This window comes from Mugil cephalus, chromosome 23 (genome assembly GCF_022458985.1).
Source record: "Mugil cephalus isolate CIBA_MC_2020 chromosome 23, CIBA_Mcephalus_1.1, whole genome shotgun sequence".
Lineage (NCBI taxonomy): Eukaryota > Metazoa > Chordata > Actinopteri > Mugiliformes > Mugilidae > Mugil > Mugil cephalus.
In genome coordinates, this window is record NC_061792.1 from 6,967,942 (window position 1) to 6,987,605 (window position 19,664).

Below are 19,664 nucleotides of genomic sequence, written 5' to 3' on the forward strand. Positions count from 1 at the left end.
AACCCAAGCCTGCCTTCCAGAGGTATGATTCCCAGCTCAGGTGATATGATCTTGAAAGGATTAAAATGTTCATGGTCAAAGTTCTAAAGACTAATAGGAAAACTCTCTTCGTCTACTTTAGTGTAGAAAGGTTGGTGCGCTTGGTTCAGATCTGGCATCATGAAGTCTTGTAGTCTGAGAGCCATTTATTGGACAGGTTGGACAGTCAATCATGCAAAAGGATGCAGTGCATGACTGAACTTTGGGTATTGATTCGTGATGATACAGCTATTAAGACTATTAATGGACCTGTAATCTTGGGCTTGGTCAGTCAATCTGCACCTGTCCAACCAACTTCTATGGTTGGACAACATTGGTATCATTGTAGCAATGAGTCCATAGTATTAAGAAGACGGCTCTGAACACAACAGCGAACATCTGCCGCATATTTACCGCAAACTAACCAACGCCATGTCAAAGAAGTCGAGCCTTAACTTTGACAATGTTTGACCGCATACCCCAACTCTAAGTAGAAGGCTAACTTGTCTACGGCTGATTAGTAAATCCAAAGTTTATCTTCCCACATCGCTAATCAATGATGTCCAGGGTGCCAAACATACAGCCAGTGGGCCAAAACCAATCTGGCCCGCTAGATGAATTTGCAAACTGATAAAATTACACAGGAGATTTTAACTGCATTAACTGATTCCAATAAAACTGGCAACTAGCCCTGATTTGTCCACTAGGGACTAACCCCAACCCTTACGATCACTTGTTCCAAGATTCAATGCAAAACACATTTAGGAGCGCAGTCCAACTGAAATAACGACCAGCAGGCTAGCAGTCAGCTAACTAACTAGCCTAGCCAACATCAGTTGGTCCACGTAATCTTGTCACCCAGTGTGAGTGGGAAATGCCATTTCGACCACCCTGACAGTAGGGGTTCCTGAAGAATACAGGTTAGTCCTTGCACAAATGTATACCCCCACCATGAAAACGATCTCATCATTGGATGTCACATCCGTGCTTCAATCACCTACCATCTCAAGTTTTCTTTTCACAAAACAAATTAAATGGAAAATCAAACAGGCAAATGCAAAAAAAATAAATAAAATAAAAAACAGCGCCCCTCTGAAATCACGACCGAAATCGGAGATGGAGCGATTGCATTTGCGGGGGGATTTTGCATTCATTTCGGCGTAGCTCAATCACGTCCCGCAACCGGCGGGTCCCATCAGGCGGTGATAAGAAAAGAGAGCTTTGAGGAAATGTGAACAGATTTACAACAATCCCAGGATTTGGACTCAATGTGGAGCGGGGGTGCCGAGGAAAATATCACCAAACGTACCGGCTGATTATGAGCGAGGAGGAAAATCTGTCATCCAACCTGACACGGTGACCATGGCAACACATCAGTTAACGTTTTGATGGTTAAGTTTTTTTTTTTTTTTGCCTTTACTGTTTGCCAGCGAGGAAGTTGTTACAGTTGCTGGAGAATGAATCAACCTAAAACACAGCAATTAGGGCATTTTATCGAAAAGCCATCCAGCACTACAAAGGACTCCCACCCCACATATGGAGATAGGAACTGGGGATGATGGGAATCAGCGCTGGTGGAGGATGAAAGGAGCCTTCACTGGTCAAAGAGAAGGGAGCCACAGCCGTACCGCACAAAGCAAGAAAAACAGACGCACTCCTACACACTGATTTAAGCGTGACAAAAAAAAAATAGTACTAAGATGAATCATGAAAGGTGTTCCAGTTGCTTCCGTGTATCAAAGCACTGGGTGGGGTGTATTCACAATGTCATGCAGTCCCAGGGGGATCATTAGTGGCTACCATACATCTTAATATGACACGGCGTCGCGGCTGTCAATCACGACGAGCTCATGTTTTCGCGTGTGCGTCGCATGAATTTACACACAAAGTTCTGACAGCTCTTCCACATGTGTCAGCGGCACATAAATCCCATCATAGCCCCCATCCTTCCCTCCATCGGTCTATCCATCCCTCTGCCTCTGGTTCGCCTGAGGCTTTTGAAGCAGCCTGGCAGCAGACAGGCAGTCAGATATCTTAATCCCACAACAATAAGTAAACAGGACGAGGGGGGGGTGTGAGGGGGGGGTCCATTTATGCAGGCAGTCTTAACCTACAGCTTCATACAAAAGGCTTCTGAGAGGCTTAGCCCTGCATCAGCCTACTGTGTCACCCATCCCACCCACTGATCATTGGGCTCTGGATGGAGAGCAAGGGAAGAAAAGAATATGTATGTAATTCAAATAGATATCATTTCAGTCTCTGCATGGATCCATCTCCTGCAGAGTTACTGTATGTCTGTCTGTTATTAGTGGTTATTTGCTTGTTATGTATATGAAACTGAGCTAATCTGAGGTGCTACACAAAAAGAGAAATGACTGACATTTAAACCGGGGTGGCACAGCAGCTCGGTGGTTAGCGTTGATGCCTCCCAGCAAGAAGGTCCGGGTTCAAGTGGAGTGGCATTTGCATGCTCTCCCTGTGTCTACGTAGGTTATCTCTGGGTACCCCGGGTTTCCTCCCATCTCTAAAGACATGCTCGTTAGACCAACTGGTGACTCTAAAATGACCCTAGGTGTGAGTGCGTGAATGGTTGTTTGTCTATGTCTTAGCCCTGCGATAGACTGGCAGTCTGTCCAGGGCGTACCCCACCTCTCGCCTGATGCCAGCTGGGATAGGCTTTAGCAACCCCCAAGACCCTAGTGAGGATTAAGTGGTATAGAAGATGAGATGACTGTGGTAGTCAGGAAGGTTTTATAGGCAGTTTAGGCTTGTACGGCAATTTGACGGCGCCGTAGCCTGATGTGTTAGTAGGCTTGTGTTTCTGCTTTAGCATCTCCGGCAATCATCTCCGCAATTTTCAAAACTGATTGTTTCAAATCAATAAAGATGGAACTCTTCGAGCAAAGGAGGATACAATCATTTGCACGACTCTGCAAACTTCGGCAAAGTCACCATTTCTGAAGGTGAAGCAGCAAGTAGAAAGAACCCGTGAAGCCAACGGGCAAAAAAGACACGGCGGTGACTAGCATTTGACGAGGAGTTTCCCTTTTTTAAGAGTATAAAAATTTTACCGGACATATTTCATACGTGCATTTCATAGGCTTCGTTATTGCTGCTGTAAGATGTAAGAACTTTTTTCTTCGTTCATGAATCCGTCAGAAAATACCTGATATTTTTGTGTGTGCAGGAGCTGAGAATGACAGAAAGCTATTAAGGTACAATCACAACAAACTGACATCAACAAACTATCGGTGAGAGCTAGTGGCTTCGAAAAGGGTCAGAGATGTCACCTGTGTCTGGGCCGTGAAGTTGGGACACACACGCGATGCCTCATGGAAAGGAAAAAGCTAGGAGGCTAGGACGCTGATACAGTTTGTACTTGGTGTGGATGGCTATGTGTATCTCAATGTTCAGATTAGATGATAAAAACAACAAAAAAAGGTTTCTGAGTACTTCCCTAGAGAGAGGTCGCAGTTTGAAACTCATATATAAATATATAATAACAACGTCAGAACTTACAAAATCCAATTACATCCAATAAATCTGTACCTCATCAAGCGCATGAAAAGTATTTAGATTAAATCACTTGTGCAATTAACAAGGCAAATGTGTCAGTTTATGGTGTTTATGATATCATTCACCCAGCCTTAATGGAAAGCCAGCTCCAGACAGTGGAGGGGTTTCTCAGGGGCTCAGGGTGTTCAGCTTTACGAAGCGTTTGTTTCGTCATGCGGCCTTACGGTAGCACCAGGCTGCATGTTAAGAGATGAGAGGAGAATGCAGATATATATTGAACTTTGACCTGTGTTTGATTAGCATGCATTCACATGCTTGGATAACTAGCAAAGAGACACACACACACTGGGACTGAGCTATAGATGAGATGTAAATGCCGCCACGGGCAGGTCAGAGGCAATCAGCCCACAAACCCTCGCGGTTTACTCCTCGTTTCCACACATCATCACCGAGCATCTGCTTCAACTGCCGTGAAACATCTTTTTCTGACGATCCGGGTTCAAGACAAGAGTTCAGCAGAACGACTGAAGAGAAAAGCTGCTATTTTTTACCGTTTGGCATGCTTGATCTCCTCTTCATCAGTCTGCTCAAACAGAAAATTTATTTTCGAGAAGCAGATGAACTTTTAACATGATTCTGTGGGCTATGTCTCTCTCCCATTAACAACCAGAGATGAAAGAAACCGCCCCAGTTTATGTAAGAGTTTAGGACGTGCCTGTTAGGAGTTTTTCTTACTCTCATTTGTAGGTCTCCACGAGAGCAGCTTTGCATGATTTATAGTTTTCCAATAAATCCTTATTTATCTCGTATTACCCATTATGCAGCCCTTCAGCTCAGACTCCCCCTGAGAGATTATTAGTATCCGTCTCTTTAAGGCCCCATCCTTAAATGTTCACTTTTCTCTGATTGGCTGTTTGCCTTTGGTTATGAGAGCGCCTCATGCAGTTGCAGCAACAAACATAGACGGATAGATAGATGGATAGATGCTTTATTTATCCCAAGGGATATGACATAATGTCATTTGATTGGCTGGTAGTCCATTGCCTGGGCAAGATGGCGGCGCCAGTGGGTGCGGTGGCCCACTGGCACTTATTAAGTGTCTTTAACATTTCCCAAGTGTTTTGTATAGTTAGAATCATGGACTGGATGTAAAGATGGAGAAACCTTCTGACATCAGCGACAGGATTGCTGAAAAGTAGTTTTGAAGCTCGCGCGGTGGCTCCAATCGCCGCCATCTTGGTACATTGACTCCACCCAATTCCTGTCTAATTCAAAAATGGAAACAAAAAGGCAAACTAGGGACTGGACTGTCTGAGTTATCCCGCTATGCAGATTGGTTCTGAGCTGGTCAGGTGTTTCATGGGCGCCATGTTAGATACATCTAACCAATACTGATCCACAAAGAAGTGGCAATAACAGAGAATAAAGAATAATATTGGGTTAAAAGTTAAAATATGCAACAGTGCTGCAGCACAGGATCGGCAAATCGAACAAAAACGGAGGAAGCTATGGGAGCAGAAGATCAAAAGGAAAAACTGGATGTCAACTGTTATGTGAGGTAAATGTCAATGTCTCTCTTGGACGTTCATTAACATTTTACACAGGAAAGATAAGGTCATACGATCAATAATGTGTTCCTTGATTCCAAAAACACTGCTTTACAAATGAATGAAGTTTAAAGTGAACATAGCCTTATTCTAGCTAGTTATCTAGACTAAAGGATTAGAAAAATAGCAGCTACCGTTATATATATGGGAAGCCATGTGTGCATGTAATTTATGTCAATGAAGACAAACAAATTTAACTGATAGGTAACTTTACCATGGGTACTACTAAGTTATTATGGCTATCGTGCTAATGTTATAATGATAATACTAAATAACAGTAAGACTAGTTTAATTTCGTAATTTTTGAGTAATTTCAAACATTTATCTGTGATATTAAGATATTTAAGTGAGGGCCTTTTACATACTGACAGATGTTGGGAATAACATTTATAGGCACGTTAATGGTGAAAATACGACATTTATTTCAACATAGCACATCTGCCCCATGGGGTTAGACTGTAGAATCTTCCCTCCGATGTAACGAACATGGCGCCCATGATTTGAGTTTGCCTCTGGTGGACGGTTGAAGAACTGCAATTTTTTTCTTGTTTATATGTGTATGCCCCAAAGGTTGAGAACGTGTACATTAAGTGAGTGAACTTTGATTTGTTATGATGAGCAAATGAATAAATCAAGAAAATACTGAAAATGGATGTTGAAAGCCAAATATTTTTGATTATTTAACATACTTTTACCCCACTTTTTGAAACTCTGGCCATGTTTAACGTCCAACTCTGTCTAATTCGCATGTGTAAATATATATCTGGCATAATAGAACCAAAAGCGTGATATGTCTGCTTTATCAGTAGCACCTCAACACAAAAGAGGTAAAAATAAGTAAAGTTTAACACATCTTACGCTCTCGGCTTAGTTTTTTTAACACATTTATCACATTCACAGCAGTGCTTCGCAGCATCCATGGTTCTGCTCTCTAGATAGTTTTCATGAGATATTGTTCAAATATGTTCATTACATGTTATGCGTGTGATAAACGTCTGTTGTCTCTTGCGTTTTGAGCAGATAACGAGACCCAAAGGCAGGGCAGAAAAGAAAGGAGACCAAAACAGGAGGGGGACAGTGCACCAAGTCTGATTTAATAGAAGGGGAGTGAGGCAAAGGGAGAGGAAGCGGTGGAAACCCAACAGAAAAACAGACATGCAGGAGGCTTCAGATGAGCTTTATTTAATAAAGGAGGAACAAGCAGGTGCGACAGGGAAGCAAGAGTACATACATTCCTTTAAGAGCCAAAAAAAAAAAAAGAAATTAAGAAGGAAAGGTTTACACAAAACTTTACACAAACAGACAAAACAGGAAAAGAGCAGATTCAGCCTTTGCGGTGTCGCAGGCGACCCGGTTAATTTTAGTGAGTTAAACCCGTGTGACAGAGTGAGGAATTTAGCACCGCATTGAGTCATTTTTTAAAAAGGGAGCTAAACGTTAATGGCGTGACAGTTAGTGGACTTGGCAGAGAGAAAGCTTTCAGACGGATTAATATGGCCCCCATCGATCAGCGGGAACGCACATTAAGGATTTGGTGCAAAAGAGAAAAAGTGATATTATACCGATAGTTCATCAATAATGCGGGTGGAACCATTTATAACGCGGCAGACGTTACTGTCAGAGTTCACCCGAGAAGCCAAAGTGTTGCCTGGTCAGAGCGCGGTTGAGTGCGTAGTTGTGCGAGCGTGCGTCTGCGTACGTATCCGCGGACCTGTGTGCGTTCCAGTGCATTCTACCGTGAGGGGGCGGGGGCGGGTCCCCGTACATCTGCCCCGCCATCGCTCGGATGTTTTCCGCGTAGGCGCTGCCGCGAGAGGGGAAGTCCTCCGTGGTGCGGCTGCGCGTGTGCCCAGACCTTACCTTACCCTGAGCGTCGAACGCGACGCGACCTTGCGTGTTGTCGAGTGCCGAGTAGGCGAGCACGTCTGCATATCTGTGAGGGTGTCCGTGTGTGTACCCATATTCACACCTGTTTAAGTTTCCCACTGTGGGCCTGTAAAAGCCGCTAAACGTGTGGCTGTTCGAGAGGAACCTCTGCTCATACCCCAATTCGTAATCGTCGTTGTCGCTGCACTCCCTTTGCGCGAGGCCGAACGCGTAACCGCCGCGTCTGTCGGTTAGGTTTAAATCGTACGTGTATCTAGCGTACGTCTCATCCGGCCTCTGCGCGTAACGCTGCCTGAGGCCGCGGGGCAGCGGCTCCGACGCTCGCCTCCTCAGCAAGGGGAGGAGGAGGGAGGAGGAGCGGGGAGGCAGAGGCGGCTGGTCTTGGCGGCTGGCCACTCGTACCTGATTGGAGGAGGACGTTTGGCTGCCGGGCTGATGCGAGGCGGGGGCGTTCGAGGCCGCGCTCGATGCGGCGTTGGCACCGCTCATCTGCAGGAAGGGAGAAAGAAACCAGATGCAAATTTTGCGGATAGAGTCCGTCTTTACTAATTGTGTGCAACTTAAAACGCTCATTATTTTCATCTAAATGCATTTATAAACGTGTCCTCCACATAGTTTATTTGAACACTAGAGTCAGAGTCCATTAATTTGCCATCCCACATATAGACAGCTTCAAAAAAAAAAAGATCATAACACGGGAGAAAGATGATCCTAATGCGAATGACGTCTATCATCGATTTCCCTGTCAAACCGGCAGCAGCTGCTTACGATATGAATGATCTTAATGCATACGCGTCTGAATGTTTCACGTTGCTGAATTCATCCAACCGAACTCGAGGGATGAGGAAGTGTTAACGCGTTGCCCCACATCCGCCGACACTTAAAGGCGCTGCCCTTCCCTGACCTGAAAACGTCACTCCTCTCCACTTACGCTGCTTTCCTAAACATCATCTTTTGTTTGTTTGTTTTTTTGTCAGCTCCGATTTGTCGTTCTCCCGCCGGTTTTTACCTGCTGCGCTTGTCTCGGCGCCCGGAGCACGACGAGCTGGATGGTCCCCCGGGCGTTCCCCTCCGACGACATGGACTTGATGAGCGTGTCCATGGCGGCGTGGTTGGAGCGGCCGAGCAGCGACTCCCCGTTCACCGCGATCAGCTGGTCGTTGACGCTCAGGCGGCCGTCCTGTCGGGGGGGGTTGGAGGGTATAAGAGAAAATAGCAATTAAGTTTTAAAAAGGTAAGAGGAGGAATTGGGAGAGGTGTGAAATGCGTGTGAGAGGAAGAAAGTGGGAAAATGGAAGAAGAAAAGTGTAGAGTTAGCAATCTACTGAGAGTGGGAGAGTCATGATAAATACATAGAGCAGCTAATGGAATAGCCTCTGTGGGCACTAAATCACTTCTAAGTGTTTTAAATAGCAGCCTCTTGTAGAGAGGGAACACGGAATAGTGCCCCGGAGGGAGGGAGAGTGGGAGGGAGAGTGGGGAGGGGGGGATCAAATGAGGAAAGCGATATGAAAGAGTGAGGAGCGGCGGCCGCTCCCATTACGGTCAGCGGCGGCCTCTGACCCCGCCTCATTACCGAGGCACCGTCTCGGCTGACCCGAGGTGCATGCTGGGACGCCGCCAATCAGGGTCTCCCCTCTCCTCCTTTTTCCCAAAGACGTCATGAAAGATTTATGACGGGCTCGTATTCGTGATATTCCCCGTTAATCCCTCCATTCTGCGCGAGTTGGAACGGCGGCGGCTGCACTCTACATGTAATTTTAATTTGTTTTCTCAGCTTTTGATATGATCACGGGATAAGAGCAGGGATGAAGTCAAACTATTTTTTTTTTAAAAAATATAATCGAGTCCCCAGGCTTGACAACCCCCAAAACTCTTTAATGGAAATAGGTTAGATCTCTCCACGACTCTTCCTCCTTCGTCTCCGCCTCTTTTTCCCGCTGTGTGATTGTGTCAGTCAGACTCGGGGGACGCCCGGGTTCCCTCCTCTCTGCGGAAAGTCTCATCAGGCCCCTTAGCTGCTTTTATTAGCATGCATCAACACACACGCACTGGTGTATTGTGATCCCGCTGAGTGTCTCCACTTTTCAATTTTTATTTTTCTCCTCTTATTCCGCCCGTTTCCATCCCTCTATTGTTCGCCGCCCCCCTCCCCTCCCTTCATTCGCTCGCCCTCTCTCTTGCTGGTGTCTGTCTCCCTTCCTTTTATGTGGCATCTTGTCCCAGAGACCTGTTTCGCAGCCAGCCGCACATCTTACTAGGCCATTCTGTCGGCGCACTATCCGCATCAGCAGCTGTCAGGGAAAGAAAAAAAAAGAAAAACTTCTGAGAGCGCTTCTGGGAGCAGCCGATCAGGCCGCGCAGATCCCAGACCAGACGTTTATCTGCGGCGCCACACTCGTCCGTCTTGCGCCGCGGATCTGGGTTCGGCGAGTGGGGCCATGGGAGGACGTGTGTGTGTGTGTGTGTGTGTGTGAAGGGGCTGCACATTGAGGCCGAGTGGAGGAATCTCCAAAGTGCTGAAATGTTTTTTTTTTTTCCTTCTTCTTCCTGACGCGTTCGCAATTTAAAGTGAGCGCTGAGTGATAAAGATAAGGCCGCCGAGGCGCTGGTGCGACAAGGCCGCTCTGGGTCAACGGGGGTCAGGGGGGGCGAGGGAGGCCGCGAGGGAGGGGGAAGAAAGACAGGAAATGAGATGGAGAGGATGAGAGGAAACAGCACGAGATAGAAGAGGACGAGCAAGTGAAACAAGGCGAGAAAAACAAGACATTATTACTTAAGGTGAATAGGGCAACATTTTTAACTGATAGATATCACCATGAAACGTCTCCAGTTCATTACCTACGTAAAAACAACTATTTTTCTGTGAATTTATATTTAAATATGCAAATGAGGAGTTATCTTCTTAAATATGCGCTGAATTGCATGTATGTCTTTAGGAGTAAAATGTTCTGGATGGTATATGAAAAATCCTCTTCGGTAGTTGGGAATGAATCTGGAAAGTTTGGTGTGTGTAAATGCTGGCTCAGAGTAGCTTTAAAAACTCATTTTGAGAAAACAGCCTTAAAAGTATATTTTTATTGGAAACCACTATGTACCGAAACCAAATCTACTCAAATCCTTCAAAGCATATCATATAATCATATCAGCATAACAATATCAAAATATCAATGAGAGTGCGAGTTTAGCTTCAGACCGGCCTCTCTACTTTCACGACTGGTTGCCAATACGTAGGATGTGACCATATTTGGACCTGGCAGACTTCTGCAGGAGAAACAGAGCTTCACAACGATACGTCATATGCCACGTCAAAGCTGAGTTTTAGTGAATTTAGTAGTAAAGTAGAGGACCTACACAGACAAAGTGTATGAAAACTAGTTTGATAGAAGACATGTTAATGAAGCAAAATAGCAAAAAACCCAAAATTGATCAGTGGGTGAAAAAACGTGTCTATGCTTTATGTGTCTCGCCATCTTGAACTACAACCATGTCAGTTTATGGACCTATCTTTTGATTTGTCCGTTTTGTAGCTCTTTGCCAAGTTTGGCTCTTCAAAATATTTTATTTGACGTGAACTTTAGTCCCATCCACTAACATGGAGGAGCTTAGGCCCTATGCTGCAGCCAGCCACTAGGGGGAGCTCTACTTGCCTTGCTTCACCATTTGAGGAGCAAATTTCGTCGTCCATCTTTAAGATAGAGTCTTAGCTTCGAATTTAGCTAACTCCCAATAAAACAGAAGTGGGGGTGGCCGAAAGTAGGCTAGCCTGAAGTCCGAATCGATATTTTAAAATGCCTGAATCGATTTTTTTTTTTTTTTTTTTTTTTATTACTTGTGTGTTGTCAAATTAATGCTAACATTTCTTTCCCAGATTCTTTACAAGGACTGGACTCGGACTCTGTACCTTGTAAGCGGCTCCTCCGTGGATGATGGACTTGATGAAGATCCCCAGGTCCTCCCCGGTCTCCCTGGACTTGTTGCCCTTCAGGCTGACGCCCAAGCCGGCCGAGCCCGTCTCATTGAGGGCGATCTCGTACATCAGCTGCTCCTTGCCGTCCTCCATCACCCGGCCGCTTGCCTCCTCACCTTTCTAAAAAAAATAAATAAAATAAAATAAAGGAAGTTTAAAATCCCAGACGCCATCTTTACGTAACGCCCGTCTGAGGTGGGAGCACCATATCTAACCGAAACGACTGATAAGGCCCATAGTGAAGCGATAATACTGAAGAAAAGGGGGAGAAGGAAGGGAGACGGATTAAAGAGTCAGGTGGAAGACAGCTGCGGGGAAGAAAAGAGACAGACTCGAAGAGAAAGGAAAATAACAGGAAATGTGTTGTGCACCCGGAAAGAGAGATGAAGGTGTAGGGAGAAAAAGAAGAAAGCTACTGTAGGGAGGTTATTCCATTTGGAGATGAAAGGCGCAGACGGAGAGCGGAGCCATTTCTAAAGGAAACATAATAACCTTTTCATACCTCCTCCTGGAGCGCAGTGGGGGAGGAAGGGGGAGGAAAGACGAGGAGGAGGAGGAGGGGGGGGGACGGCGGCAGAGAGGAGCATTTAAAAGTAATAACCCATCCCTGAGGTATGCCCACTTCATCTCTCGTTCACACTCCCCCCTCCCCCTCCTCCCCCCACTCATTCTTTACATTTCATCCTAATCTCTCCATCATCCCGTACATCTCCCCCTTCTTCCAGATCCTGCTACTTTCTGGAGTTTCCTCCCCCTTCTCACCCGCCGCTGTTTGATGTGAAGAAAATAACTTTGCGGCCAAAAAAAAAAAAAAAGGCAACAAAGGAGAAGAAGGAAAATGTCTGTCATTAGAGAATGGCAAAAAGGAGAAAAAAAAATGCCAGGTTCAGTCACCCAGGGAAAAGAAGGCCTGCAGAGAGGAGGCGCCGCGCCACCCGGCCTTATTTTTCTCCAAGAGGAGGGATGAAAGGTTAAGAGCGCGTCTGCGTGCGTGCATATGCTCATCTTCTTTCATTTCCAGTTAGGAAAACAGCGTTGGAAATGCTGCAAAGACGGCATTTATTTATTTATTTTGCAGGAATGTGCATTGTACGTTATAGCCGCTGTCACAGCTTTAAAGATCTGAATACCCGCGCTGGGATTGCGGCAGCCTTACATCAGGCACCTCCACTGAATCAGGAATGCACGTTCTCATTCCCTACCCCTCTCTTTCTATCGTCATGACACAATTTTAAAGGATGTGGGAGTCACACACGTCCTCCGGAGTCATTTTTTTTTTTTTTAAAAATCACAGAGGCTCGCTCCTCGGCTCGCTGTGATCACCACCCGCCACCCAGCCTCGAGATTCCGCCTCCCCCCCAAGTCAGCGCTACTCGGTGCTGCTCGGTCTGGGCCGCTTAATTAAAACAACAGCCCGTCGAAAGGCTCCGGGCCGGGAGGGAGGGACGCACGCCTCCCAAGTGTCGATTGGAGCTCTCAGCCCGGTCGACGTAAAAGGAGCTGAGTGCAGAAGGTCGCTTGCATCAGAGGGAGGAAAATCCTGACACACTGATCTAATGCACTGAGTTTAGTCTCCCTGGAATTAAAAAAAAAAATTTTTTAAATGGCACAGATGAGACACGGGGTGGCATCATTTGGGAGTATGTTAAAAAGGAAACTCGAAAATTCTTGGAATCTCACAAAAAATTTAAATAGTATCGAATTGATAAAAGCACTAAATCATAGGTCTTCAACAGGGGGTCCGCGACCCTAAGGGGGTCCGCGGCGGTCATGCAAGGGGGTCGCAAAAATCTTTTGTTGATTAAACATTTTTTCAAAATTGAATCCAACATATTTTAGTGAAGGGATAAATCGAGGCTATTTTTCAGTCAGCTGTCTCAACAGCGCATTGTTTTACAAAGAGCGCCACACTCGACCTGTCAATCAAGCCTCCAATACACAGCAGGCCCCGTCCCTATCGCTGCTGATCCAATCACGAGGCCGCATATTTTCCGCAATTGGCCGAGAGCCTATTCGGTCAAAAGAAGAAATCCCATTGCACCCTGCAATATTAGCAGAAGAGACGCTAACAGTGCAGCTAGCTCCCATTAGCCAACTACTGAGGCCAAAATGTTTTGGTGATTCACTGTCCCTACTACATTTAGCTAAAGGTATGTATATTTATGGCTGTTGTACATGTTTGCAATTTGAACGTGTGAATTAGCTAGCTAGCTTAATATTGAATTCAAAATGATAATAGTGATGTATATTCATAAGTAGCACTAGGCTTGGTTTAATATAGAACACATATAGTAGGTAGGGAGTCCCTACTTAATGTCTCCATCAGTTTGGGGGTCCTTGGCCTGAAAAACATTGAAGACCTCTGCACTAAAGTATATATAAATTTGTATTATTATGAACTGAAGTGGATTGTATTACTGCTCTATAAACGGTATCTGAATGCTAATGCTAACCTTATTTTTCCTACTGCTGCACTTTCACATTAAAACCATCCAAATTGCAAAACATAAGCTGAGATATAATGAATAAGCAGCAGAAGTAGCAGGGAATACAAGATTTTTTGTCCTTTTTTTGTTCAGTGGATCAGTTTGAAATGTTGCAGCTACAATGAGCTGTTGGGTGAGGAGCTGCACACCCTTAAACACCACACCGAAAGGAGGAAAGAAAAAAAAATGCCTCATTCAGAACTTGAATTCAGATACTTTTACTCCCCAAGATGCTTTCTTATCCCTCCACAAAACTTCCCCTGGCTTAAATATCCTCCCTGCAGCAACGGAGGCGTCTTCCACTTTCTTCTGAAAAGTCTGTTCTTGGAGATTTTTAGGTGAGAAAATGAATGTGAAAACAGCTGTCTAGTGCTAAACTCTGCACCTCCGGGGGTCAAGCATCCAAGTAAATGTGCAAATAAAATATTTTTTCTGGATTTTTTTTTTCACAAACAAAAAGAAAAAGCTTGATTCAGTTCCATGTTCAGTTCCAAAACGAGCCAGAATCTATTTTCTGCCTCAGTAAAATGTTCACTTCTGGCTTCTTTTTATCAGCGAGGCATCTCTTAGTGTTGTTACTCAACACCAGAGGCTTTCCAAAGACAATCTGCTACTTCCTGCTCCGGAGACACTTGAGACGACTCAGGTGGGAGGTTTTAAATACCTCCGCGATCACACACGCACACACACACACACAAGGTGAAGGCGGCCAAATCCGGGGGGCCCGGCGGGCTCGGGAAGCTACTCCAACGAGAAGTCGCAGTTTATTTGTTGTAACCTCGCTGCAGATTCACACGTGTTTACACAACCGGCTGAATCTCAGCGGTGGTCCGAGAGCAGACGCGCGCACTCGCACTCTCCCGAATCCCCACTAATGCCCTTTCCTCGGGGGCAGATTGGGTCCTCGGGGCGGCTGAGACCCCTTGGCTCCGATCTGCGACCCCCCCTCCTCTCTTCGCTGTTAGCCCTCAGCAATGGCTCTTTAACGAGCTTTTAGCCGGGAGAGAGACCACCCTCTTCAACACCCAAATGAGGAGACAAAAAGGAGCTTTTTCCTACCCCGGGGTGGGTGGCGAGGAGTGAGGGGTGGGGGGTGGGATACACCGCGATTACACACACAGCCTTTTGTCGCTGAGGGTTTTCTAAATGGGGGGTTTCAAAGCTTTGGGATTAGCGGTGAGAGCGACATTCAATTAAGATGAGATCTCGCCGCGCTCGACGGCGACGACGGAGCTGCCAATTAATCGCCTTAATGTCTGCCTCTCCGCAGCTTTACACCTTTACCTCGCAATGAAGAGAATGGGAAATAAAATGACTGATCGAGGGATAACTGCGCGAGGGGGGGAGGCGCGCGGGGAGGGGGGCGCTGAAGCGAAAGAAGGAAGACAGAAGAGTCAGGGAGCTGATGAAAGAGACAGCAGCAAGTTGTTTTCTTCCTTTTCCTGTGAGCTGGAGAAGGCCGCGGCGGGCAACGGCCGGGTCAGCCATGTGCACAGTGACCCCTCCATCCTGTCCGTGGCCAACTAATTGTCCCGCACACGCTTTCACTCCCAAAAACCACACATATATCACACTCTCAAAAAAAAAAAAAAAAAACAACTCTCTAATCTCCGCTGAGGAACAAAAACGAGGGCCGGCGAAATAATGAGAGCGCCGCGGATGCAGAAATGCTGACAGGGATAAAAAGCTCTGATTAGAAGTTATCACTTTTTTTTAATTAGTTAGAGGGTGCGCGCCAGCACAGGAGATGGGGCAGAGAACTGCTGTCTTTTTGTGTCCTAATAATAAGGCTAATTCACGGGCTTTATTGTCACACTCTTTACTCAAAGGGATTGGCGCGCCTCGGAGCGGTGGAGCCGAGCGCTATCCCGGAACCACAAAGTGCTCATCTGACATCAGCATTGAAACTAATCAGGAGCTCAGCTAGTTCCTCTAAAAGACTACTTTACTTGTACAAATAGGACAATATGCAGGCTGGAGGAGAGGATGGGAAAACCAGCCTTTAAGCCACACGACCTGGGTTCAAGTTGCCTGCTGTGCTGAAGGGTTTTGGCGAAACGTAAACCCTGAGCAGCTTCAGGGCTGCGGCTGATCTCTCACCTCCTTGCGCATCTCAAAAAGTTCTGCCGATACAAGTGCCTCGCCAACAATGTTAAAAACAGTTGGCATTTCTAACCAGGGATCTGCCTGGCTTGCGGATAACCTGTCCAACAGGACTCAGTGTGCTCAGGTGGCCAATACTACATCATCTTTAGAAATCTCTAGAAATCGCTAAAGGAGTGCCACAGGGCTCTGTCCTAGGGCCTATTTTATTCTCTCTCTGTAAATGAACTTTGTGTCAATATGTCTACTGCTGCTTATTATTTCTTATTATTTATTGACCAGGTCACCCTTGAAAAAGATTATGATCTCAATGAGACTTGCTTGGTTAAATACAAAAAAAGGTTGCACTTGAACGTAACACAAAGATTGCAATTGTCAACTAGCATAACTATGTTTTGCAGCTAGGAATAACCCTCCTTACCAGCAGGTGGCAGTAGACAATATTAATGAATCAAAAAGGAAAACTAGAAGAGATAAGACAGCTATAGAATAAATGTGAAGAACCAATCTAAAACAGTCCAATTAATATTTAACAGACGGCCGTTAAGAGTTTGTGCAAACATTCCTAGTCCCCGAAGAGTCTACTTCCGTGTGAGATATCTGCGATTAAATCGCTACCGACTTTTAACAACCGCATAACTTTTCATCTATCAGGCCGGAGATTTAATTTCTTCTCTCCTCCGCTTTCTGACTAATAACTCGGAGACTAATGGGGCTCCGCAGAGCACAGCTGTACATTCATTAGCAACATTTTATTGCAAGAAATGGATTTGAAGCATTCTGTCTTCTAAATGATCAACTTGACTGTACGTCGGCAGAATTAACTGTGGCGATAAAGAGGAAACACCACAGCCGTGAGGGAGTATATCGGGCGTATTATGCAACCACATCTATACTGACTGTATAATAAAATGCAGACATATTTACATAAGTAGTCAGAGGCTAAATGCTTAGATTTCCCTGCAGTTCTGATAAATAAAGTGAGCTCCCGAGATTATTATAGTTACATAATTTCCAAATGGCTTTCCAAGCTGATAAAAACTGAGTTACACTTGAGTGTAGCAGTGATATAAGTTTCTACTTCTCATTTTCCATGAGAAGTGCTCGGCGAAAAGTTGCACTTCAACGCAGCACAAAGAATACAATCGCCGATTAGGGTAACTAAAATTTGTAGCTACGGCACTCCTTACCAGCAGGTGGCAGTAGTCAGTATTCATGAATCAAAAAGGGAAAACTGTATTTCTTCTCTTGATTCAAGTAGGCCACAGTATGAATATGGACAGCGGAACAGCTCCTCAAAATTGAAGCCAAAGCAAGTACAGCTCCCCCTGGTGTCTGGCTGCAGTATAGTTGTTAGCAGATGGGACTTGGGCCAAACTAAAACACTATAATACATGTCAAATATTTTTTTCAAGGATGCTTTCTGTCATTTTTGGTAGTTAATATAATGTTGATGCATGTTAAAGTGTTAATTTGTGGATACGTTTGATCTTATTTAGTTATTTGACACCATAGGAACAGGATGTGATATAACTAAAACCAAAATCGCAGTTGTTCAATGCACTGTATATAAATCCCTGAATTTGAGTATTTAGAAGCCAAAACGGAGCTGAACGTAAACACACCTTCAGCAGATGAAAGGCGGACGCACAGTATAGATTCCAGCTGATTAAATGTTCCCACAGAAGGGCAAACGAGATCGTGATGGATGCAATAAGCCGCGGCCGCAGATTAATAACGTGTAGCGGCGACAGTGAAGTTGGTCAAGGAAGACTTACGACTGCGCTCCGGCCAATTAATCTCAGCGGTTATTATTGAACACACAGCCGCGGCAATGACGAGCTGATTTTTCACGGGGCACTCGCTCACGACTGTTTTCGGAAGACGTTGCCGACTTAATAACGGCAACAGACGGACGAGGCAGATAAGATGAAGCGAAGTGGAAGCGAGCAGCTACTCGACAGCGAGCTGCAGCAGGAAAATGAGCAATTAAAACATTCGAGTGAAGGAAAGGAGAGATTTTTGGGAAGTTTGGGAACGGTGTTTCAGTACTGTGCTCATTTGGCTACTTTTTTTTTTTTTTAATCATTTGTTGTTATTTATGTATTTGCACATTTAAACTCGGGAGCGGCCGCGCGTGCATCTGTAAGTATTCGAAACGTGACCGCGCGCTTGGGGGACATCAAACCCGCCTTTGAGGTGGAGGACTGAGCCGGAGATAAGGGCCGGATCTCGCGGGGCCACCGACGACTTCAACAGACAGGAGCGAAGGCACACACTCTCCCGGCTCTTTCTAACGCACAAACACAAGCAAGTGTTAGATGAAGACTGTAGAGGCTCTTCAAAGTGCACTTGTTATGCCAAGACTGCCGGGCCATTAATGAGGGCAAACTATTTTGGGAAGCAGTAACTTAGCTGTTTAAAGATGTGATGTTTGCGCGCGCGTGTGTGTGTGTGTGTGCGTGCGTGCATTCCTGTTGAAGTTTTTTTTTTAATTTTATCAAGGACTGTGTGTTTAGTGGCTCGTGTGTGTGCAGCCACTCTAGGTGTGAATATGCATCAGTCACTACAAAGGCCCCGTGCGTTTCCCCTCGCGCAGCTTTGATGTGGTGGAAAGGGAATAGTCAGAATAACCGCAGAGGACAGAGAGGAGAGATGTGTGCGTGTTTAAAAGTGTGTTTATTGATCGAATGTCCCCCGTGTGAGCGCAGTCACCCCCCCCACCCCCCCAGGACCTCTGACCCCCGCCGGCCGCTGCAGGTAAACGGTCAGTTAACACCCGACCAGCGCCCGCACGCGTGTTTCCTGCGTGTGCGGCGTGACTTCCTCGGGCATCGCTGTGTCAACAGAGCGGAGGGGGACAGGAAGGCCGGAGCGTGCTCTGGGTGGGTTTGAGCGTGGTGCGAAAAGGGCATCGACATAAAGGGGGGTTGCTCCCTCGGGGGAGGAAGAAAAGAAAAGAAAAACAGGGGACACAATGCGGAGGGAAAAGAGTGACGAGGGACGGGGAGAGGGGAGAGGAAAAGCCGCTTTCTCCGCTTTCTCACCAGCTCTCGAGGCAGGAAGATGTCCTCCTGCCGCGCCACCACCACGCACACGCTCTCGCCCTGCCTGGTGCTGCGCAGCATGGCCACGAGCTCCTCCTGGCTCCGGCCGGTCATGTCCACACCGTTCACCTGCAAACACACACACACACACACAGAAGCAGGAGTAGATTAGTGGATTATCCACTGGCATTCCTCCACTAACACGTATCGAACTGAACCGGGAGAGGATCAGATGCTCCTGTGGTCCTCTAATGAAAGTTTGCACCCAGCACTACTTTCCTGTCGTGGGTAGAAAGTAGTTCCAGTCCAGGAAGTATGTTGTGTTTTTTGTTTTGCCTTTTATTATTATTTTCAGGGAGTTTTAATCATTAAAAAAAAAAAAAAAAAGCTTGAAAGTGTGACTGCATGTGGATAATTTCTTGAAAAAGTGCAGTGATTGTGTTTAGCCAGCAGGAGGGCCGTAGAGCTCAACTCTCCTGCTCCTAATAACTGTGATGTCCCTGCTGTTTGTTTGCTCCCCTTACCTCCAGGATTCGGTCGCCGGGCTGCAGGCGACCGTCTTTGACGGCGGCGCCGCGCGGCAGGATGTTCTTCACCAGGATCGGGCCCGGCCCGTGGACGGAGGAGTCCCTGGTCACCACGGTGAAGCCCAGGCCCTCGGTGCCTGTTGGGGGAGCAAAGCAGCCGGCGTCACGGCCGCACGTCAGAGACCTCTCCGACCCCATGAAACGAGACTTAATTACGAATTTTATGACTTTTTAATTTGGTTCTGATTGAATTTATTCCCCTCGTCTCCCCGTACGGTCCTCGCTTCCTCCCGTGTCCCGCTGAAACCCAGGCTGCGGCCGGCTTTAGCATCATCCTCCACATTAACTACTGTTTAAGAGGCCGCTTTCCTCTGGGGGTTAGTAGCCTGGCTCAGCCTCTGAGCCGCCGGGGGAGCAGGCTCCTCTGCTAGCCGGATTAGACAGACTCTGCCTTTAATTTCACGTGTGAGCAGGCCGAACGGTGGCTGATGAAGGGAGGCAGA

The 19,664-nt window shown here is 46.3% G+C and overlaps 1 protein-coding gene across 3 annotated transcripts in view; it reads right to left on the reverse strand.

Annotated features, from left to right (window-relative positions):
* The window catches only part of pard3ba (par-3 family cell polarity regulator beta a), a 144,329-nt gene that overhangs the window by 73,626 nt on the left and 51,039 nt on the right, over positions 1 to 19,664 (reverse strand). For 2 of the 3 annotated variants that reach the window (XM_047576988.1, XM_047576990.1), the window contains 5 exons: positions 19,159 to 19,298; positions 18,635 to 18,763; positions 10,933 to 11,118; positions 8,038 to 8,208; positions 7,431 to 7,517 (listed from right to left, as the gene is read on the reverse strand). In XM_047576988.1, the coding sequence (XP_047432944.1) occupies positions 7,431 to 7,517; positions 8,038 to 8,208; positions 10,933 to 11,118; positions 18,635 to 18,763; positions 19,159 to 19,298 (713 nt within the window). The remainder of the gene's footprint in view (positions 1 to 7,430; positions 7,518 to 8,037; positions 8,209 to 10,932; positions 11,119 to 18,634; positions 18,764 to 19,158; positions 19,299 to 19,664) is intronic. The other variant, XM_047576989.1, reaches the window with a different exon arrangement.